Consider the following 7090-nt stretch of genomic DNA (forward strand, 5'->3'; position numbering starts at 1 on the left):
CTGACTAATGGAGCTGATTCCTATTGCATCCCATGGCTGTGGTATCTCAGCAGCAAGGGTGGGGGCTCTGCTGGGTGGGAAGAGCTTTGGGGAGGTCACAGGCATATGGTGGGGTGTGGCCACCATGCAGGGAGGGAAGCTTGCACCAAGCCTCCTGCATCCTGCCTGGCCTGCTTCCAGAACGAGCTCATTGAAATCACTGTGCACTGCTTGTTGCAGAGAACCAGAGGAGTGGCTGACCATGCTTAGCAGATGCTTAGTGCTCAGCTCTGTCTCATTTCAGGTGTGTGCCGTTACCCCCTGGGCATGTCAGGTGGCCACATCCCAGACGAAGACATCTCTGCCTCCAGCCAGTGGTCTGAATCCACAGCTGCCAAGTATGGAAGGTGAGGACATGTGGCATGATGAGTCAGTGTAGGCATGGATGGGTTTGGGTCCCTTGCAGTGGGGCAGCTATGGGTTGCTTGATAGAACCCCAGGGTGTGGAGCTCTTGCATTGCTGAACATCCTTAGGGGCTGTAACCATGTTGCTTTGCTGTTCTTGTTTGCTTTAACTGGGTTTAGCTGTGGCCAGAGCAAGTGATATAACCCAGGGAGGAGGCAGGGGAAGGTCTGGTTTCAGTTGTCTCTGGAAGTGATTCCCTCTCCTTCTTGGTCTTCCCACCTCACCCTGCACTGCTTTAGGCTAGACTCAGAAGAAGGAGATGGTGCCTGGTGTCCAGAGATCCCAGTGGAGCCGGATGACCTCAAGGAGTTCCTCCAGATTGATTTGCATGCCCTGCATTTTATCACCCTGGTGGGGACCCAAGGTCGTCATGCTGGTGGCCACGGCAATGAGTTTGCACCAATGTATAAGATCAATTACAGTCGGGATGGCACACGGTGGATTTCCTGGAGGAACCGACATGGGAAGCAGGTAAGGAGATGGGGAGCCTAAGAGGATCTCCTCTGCAGGGCTCCCACCCTCCTGAAGACAAGCTTACATGGGAAGGCAAGTGTTGTGTCATAACCAGCCAGCTGGGTGTTGATGCACTGGTATATACAGGTCTCCATGGAGCAGACCCAGAACCAGGGTGGGCTAAGCATCACTGTACCTGCCAGCCTGGGTATGCCCAATTTTGCTAAAATTCAGACCTAAAGCGGTGCAGCCTGGGACCAGCTGGGATGTTGAGTGCATGGTGCTTGTTGAAAGAGATGGTGGCAAAGGTCATTAGCAGTCCTTGGATTATGCCTCTCCTCCTTGGGACCACCAGGCTAATGCTACATAGTGCAGTATAAGCAGGCTCCTTGTAGACTAGTGCTGGGGGGATGTACTTAGCTTTTGGCATGGGCATGTCTGTTACCAGTCCTTGTGCCTGTAGCAAGAAACAGCAAAGCCCTGTATATAAAAATATATGTGTGTGCGCACATGTGCACTCATGTGAGAGAGAGTTGTGCCTGGCACAGAGATGCCAAATCTAATGCAAAAGGTAAAGAGCAACAGGACACAGCCTGTGTTAACACATGTCCTCCAGGGAGATGGGAAACAAGGGCATTTGCCCCGCTCCAGGACCTACAAGGATGCAAAAGCTGCCCCCTTCCTCCCTGTCTTTCCCAGTGACCCTCGGTTGCTCTGTTTGCATTGTGCTCAGGTGCTGGATGGAAACACCAACCCTTATGACATTGTCCTCAAGGACCTGGAGCCCCCCATCATTGCACGCTTTGTCCGCTTCATCCCAGTCACCGACCACTCCATGAATGTCTGTCTGCGGGTGGAGCTGTATGGCTGCGTGTGGCTGGGTAAGTGGAGCGTTCTGAGGGGGTACCCCCTGGGGTATGGCACCCAGAGGAACAGATATCCAGGGGAATTTCTAGTGCAAGGAATACATTCCTTGTGGCAGTAGGATCTTGTGCTGAGGGCATCTGATGCGACCTAGCGCACAATGTGTATGTTATTGGAGAGTAGAGCAGGGAGACACAGTTGTCTTCATCTTCCTGCCTGGATTTCCCGGGGATGTGGGGTCACGAGGGAAATGCTTCTTGGCCCTGATGCATGCCTCTGACACAGCACTTCCACAGCCCTATTATGTCAGCCTGTCCAGCCTTCCCCTTCCATGCATTTTGGAGGAAACTTGCACAGAAGTGGTTTTCCCATTTCTGAACTCAAGAGGGAGGTCTTGATCCAGGCCTACAATATCGAGCTCTCAGGCTAGGTGTGGGATGTCATCTATATTGGTCTGGGTGAATGACTGCAAACCCCACTGAGGAAGACTTTGCTCCTTGGTAAGAGCAGCAACTCCCTTTTCTTCTCCTACAGATGGGCTAGTTTCCTACAATGCTCCTGCTGGACAGCAGTTTGTCCTTCCTGGTGGCGCAGTCATTTACCTGAATGATTCTGTCTATGATGGAGCTTTTGGGTACAGGTGAGTGCCCAGAGAATGTCTTGCCTGGCAAGTGGCAGGCACAGGGGAGTTGGGAACAGGTGGGGGTTGGGTTATGACATGTTGCCATCAGTTTTTCAAAAGCTTGAACAAAAATGCCTGCCTGTCTTGTCTGAGGCAAAAATTCTTGTTGGTGATATATTTTATTTGACCAGCTATATAGCTGAGAAGACATATAGGCAAGCTTTCAGGTACCAAATACCCTTCCTTAGATGTGAGATAAAAGTACACACAGCTTGAGATAAATAAAACAAAGGCCCATGTCTGTCTTTCTGTCTGTCCATGTTCCTTAATGGCACACAACTGGATGTGTGTGTCTGATACTCCTAGATACCTCTACAATACCATTCAGTTCATGGGAGCCCAGAGCTGAAACAGGGTCTCAGAGGATTCAGTGGAGAAAGAGATTTAGAGTTTCATTATTTTAAGAAGTTAAACCAGTAGCATAACTGAGAGGGTATGACCAGGGCAGCAGCAGCCCTGGGCACTGCCTTTGTAGGGGAGAGTAAGCGGGGCACAAAAGTAGCTGTCATCACTGAGGTGGCTGATCATACCACTGTGATTGGAACGGTGGTACCCCACATTGCTCCATGTGTCCTGGCTGCCCTGGGTGTGGAGCCATCAGGTTTAATCCAGAAGCACAGCTGTTCTGAAAAACCCTCTCTCCTATTTAATAAGTATTTGTGATAAATTCCTCCAGGCATCAGGTGTTTCAGATGGGAAGGGAGGAAGGGCCAAGAGCTGGAGGGCTTCCTTGTGGACTCCAGAAGAGACTCACGCTCTGTTGCTTCCTTCCCTTGTGTCTGACAGCATGACAGAAGGACTGGGCCAGCTGACAGATGGGGTCTCAGGGCTGGATGACTTCACTGAGACCCATGAGTACCATGTATGGCCTGGCTATGACTACGTGGGGTGGCGCAATGAGAGTACCACCAGTGGCTACATTGAAATCATGTTTGAATTTGACCGGATCCGGAACTTTACTACCATGAAGGTCTGCAGCCCTGAGGGCTCTTCTTTTAGTGATATGAGTACTGGCTCTTGGTACACCCTGCCTCAGTGTATGCCTTCCTGGAGAAGGCACATTCTGGAGAGGCAGCAGGGCTCTCACTTTGCCATGCGCCTCTCAAAATGCCAAGGCCTTGGGGTCTGGGATATAGTCTGACTTGTGTTAGAGGGTCAGGGAAGGCAAGCATGAATTAGACAAAACTCAACACATTTTGCAAGTAGCTTCTGTGCGAACAATGTTGCCCCTTGCACCCCTGCTGTTCTCCTCAACCCCAGCCAGCTGCACTGTTAACTCTATAGCCCCAGGTACTGCCCAGATGCCCCCTGACTTGCTGTCCTACTTTACAATCCCTGTCCTTGGGAGACCTAACAAGCTGTCACTACCTATAGTGACAGTACTACTATGAACTGCTTGCTAGGGAGTGGGATGAGACCACACACTGGCCTCATCTATGACCTGAGACAGATCCAAGCCCCCTGAGATGATGAAGCATCCCATTGCACCTGGTCCCTGTGAACACGTGTTAAGGGTTTCTAGGCCAGGGTAAGAGCAAGGGAAAAGAAGAGGGTACAATAAGTATTTTATTCCCTTTGTAAAACTATCTCAAAGTCCAATGGGGGATTACTTTGGCTGTTGAATGCCACATGCCTGTGCCAAGGTGGCACTCATTTGGCCTTATCTGTTGCTGCCCCACAGGTGCACTGTAACAATATGTTTGCCAAAGGAGTGAAGATCTTCAAAGAGGTTCAGTGCTATTTCCGCTCAGATGCCAATGAATGGGAGCCCAATGCCATCTCCTCAGTGCTGGTGCTGGATGACGTCAACCCTAGTGCACGTTTTGTCACCGTGCCTCTGCTCCACCGCATGGCTAATGCCATCAAGTGCCAGTTTTACTTTGCTGACACGTGGATGATGTTCAGTGAGATCACCTTCCAGTCAGGTACTGGCAATGAGAAATAAAGGGCAAGGAGGATGGGTACTTTGTGGTCATACTGCATAGGCCAAGGAAGTGAGGGAGGAGGAGATTCAAGTGCCGCAGAGCTTGGTATCAGACTCCTGAAGAGGCAGACATGGGATAATCTGCCCCTACATCTCTCACAATGCTCTCCAACAAGAGTTTTGATGTCTCTTCCAAAACTTTTTGCCATTAACTTGGATAGACATGTGGCATTTACGATTTCCTTATACATATCAAATCCCTGCCTTAACCCTCCTCAATTCCTGGCTTCTATGCATATATCTACATCATGTCCCCCATGTGTCCCAGCAGGGATGCTCCTGAGCATGCCCTGCCTACCTGCCTATGGCTTGCATATGCTAGACACAGATACATGCTGGGGAAGATACACCAGGAGCATCTCCCTACAGCCACTCTAAAGATCTGTCTCCATTTTGCTTGATAGTGGCCAGTGTGAATGCCCCCTTTATACATTTACACCTGCATATCCAGGTTTGGCATGTGCAAGCAGGAACATTGAGTAGGCAGGGCATTATCAGAAGCATCTCAGCTGGGAAATCCTGGGGACAGAGTGGGAATATACCCCAGTGACTTCTTGAGGCAATGAGTTCTGCAGTTGAATAGCTCACAGGGTAGAGGTGTATGTCCTTTGATGGGTTTGGCAGCCAATGGAACTGAGAGGTGAGGACAGTTGTGTTAGGACACTGAGGGGGGCCTAGTCCCTGAAGATGTTACTGAGGTACCAGCAGCTATAGGATTCATTCTGGGAAGGAACAGGGTGTGAAAATTGAGCCTTGTACCCAGGAGACAGATAGAAAGTTCTTCTGCTAGTGCCTCTGATGGGGGATCTTTGTGGGGAGTCTTTGGGTTTTGGATGCTGCTGAATCCTGTTAACCATGATTCCATACAGGTTCCTCATTAGGGACATGCAGCCACATCCCTCTGTGATAATAAACTCCTCCACCAAGCTTGCATAGGTTTGCAAGCTTCACCATACTTTTCTTGATGTTGTCTCTTACCAGATGCGGCAATGTACAACAACTCTGGTGTGCCCCCTGAGTCACCCGTGGCTCCAACTACTTATGGTACGTGGCTTCTTCTGACAGTTATGTATGGTCAGGGCAGAGGGCAAAGGGGCAGGAATAGCATACAATGAATGAAATAAAAGGCCTAGGACATACTGTACTGTGACCAGGTCATGCTATTTCAGATTCAGCACATCAGATGTTTCCCTTTTCATTAACAAGAAGCTCCCGAAGAATTTCCGGAGTGCTATAAAGTCTAGCCAAGAGCCTAGCTGCAGCTGGCAGCCTGGGCTTATACCACAAGAGACACATACAGCCTGGTGATGGGCACACCTGTCTAGAGATCAGGGAGTTCGTGTTAACTTCAGTCTCATGATTGTGAACCTTCTGGTTCCATAGCTCATACCACCGTGGAAAGGGTCAATAGTGTGGGTGCACCAGGACACCACACAGAGACAGTCACTGAAGGCAGGATTATCTCTTGTCCTGTGCATCTGTGCCTTCCAGTCACCTCACCAGTCAATGTACAAGGCCAAGGGGAGGCTCCACAGGGCTGCTGCTCCCCATGTGCAGGTAGGTGAGGAATAGTGGTGGTAGGTATACCCCAATGAATAGGAATAGGTAGGTGTACCCCAATGTACTGGCCAGCAAAGGTGCACTGTTGCTGGCCAGCACTGTGGCATGTGAGGTGTCAGGGATGGAAGGTGAATCAGAGATGTACAATTTTGCGCTGCCATAGATCATAGATTAACTCATGATCTAGGCGTGGTGTGTGGCAGGGAGCCCAGGGGCAGAAGTGCCAGCCTTGTATAATTGCCAGCAACTGAGTTCTACTACAACCCAACTTATGCTTGATCTGAGATTCTTGTCCTTGGCAATAGCCAACACCTGCTCTGTTTCTCCTCCCAACAGACCCAACCCTCAAAGTGGATGACAGCAACACTCGCATCCTGATTGGCTGCCTGGTGGCCATCATTTTTATTCTAGTGGCCATCATTGTCATCATCCTCTGGAGGCAGTTCTGGCAAAAGATGCTGGAGAAGGTGAGGCGATCTCAGAGGTTTGTTGTGTGAGGTTTCTCTACACCCTATGGTTTCCTTCCCAGGGCTGCCTGTCAGCATCACTGGTGACATCAGCACTTCCCTGACAATAGGGTCTGCTTAGTTGGGGTGAGATTCATCCCTGTGCAGAGCCCTTGCTGAAGGACAAGTAATATTTACAGCCCATCTGAGCTAGGGACCAGTACACAGACTTGCTTCAGCTCTGCCCAGACTGAATTTCATCTGAGCTGCTGAGGAACTGGATCTTCCCACTGGGAAGTGTTTTTTTTTCATGTTTGGCAAGAGTGTTACAGTTTATACAAAAAGGAAGAGCAGAACCTTCTCTGCCAGACCCTTCTGACTTGAGAAACCATTCTCAAACTGATTCTCCCAGCTTTTGGAAAAGGCATATTTCAGATGCAGTCTGTCCAATGCGGTGTTTTTGCCAACTTGGTGCATCTGACTGGTTTGATTTGTAGGCTTGTCTCTCTGCCCAGAGTGTGGGAATGTCCGTCAGTCTATCCCTACATTTTTTCCTTCCATGTTCCTTTCTCAGGCTTCTCGACGGATGCTGGATGATGAAATGACAGTCAGCCTCTCCCTGCCCAGCGAATCCAGTATGTTCAACCACAACCGCT

At 49.9% G+C, this 7090-nt stretch overlaps 1 protein-coding gene across 1 annotated transcript in view; it reads left to right on the plus strand.

Annotated features, from left to right (window-relative positions):
• Positions 1-7090, plus strand: part of DDR2 (discoidin domain receptor tyrosine kinase 2) — an 85720-nt gene that overhangs the window by 58991 nt on the left and 19639 nt on the right. Inside the window, 9 exon segments of the mRNA XM_025194296.1 lie at positions 284-386; positions 685-916; positions 1632-1779; positions 2297-2402; positions 3231-3414; positions 4126-4369; positions 5410-5472; positions 6325-6455; positions 7009-7089. Of these exon segments, the coding sequence (XP_025050081.1) occupies positions 284-386; positions 685-916; positions 1632-1779; positions 2297-2402; positions 3231-3414; positions 4126-4369; positions 5410-5472; positions 6325-6455; positions 7009-7089 (1292 nt within the window).

Source organism: Alligator sinensis, unplaced genomic scaffold (genome assembly GCF_000455745.1).
Source record: "Alligator sinensis unplaced genomic scaffold, ASM45574v1 scaffold647_2, whole genome shotgun sequence".
NCBI classification, from domain to species: domain Eukaryota; kingdom Metazoa; phylum Chordata; order Crocodylia; family Alligatoridae; genus Alligator; species Alligator sinensis.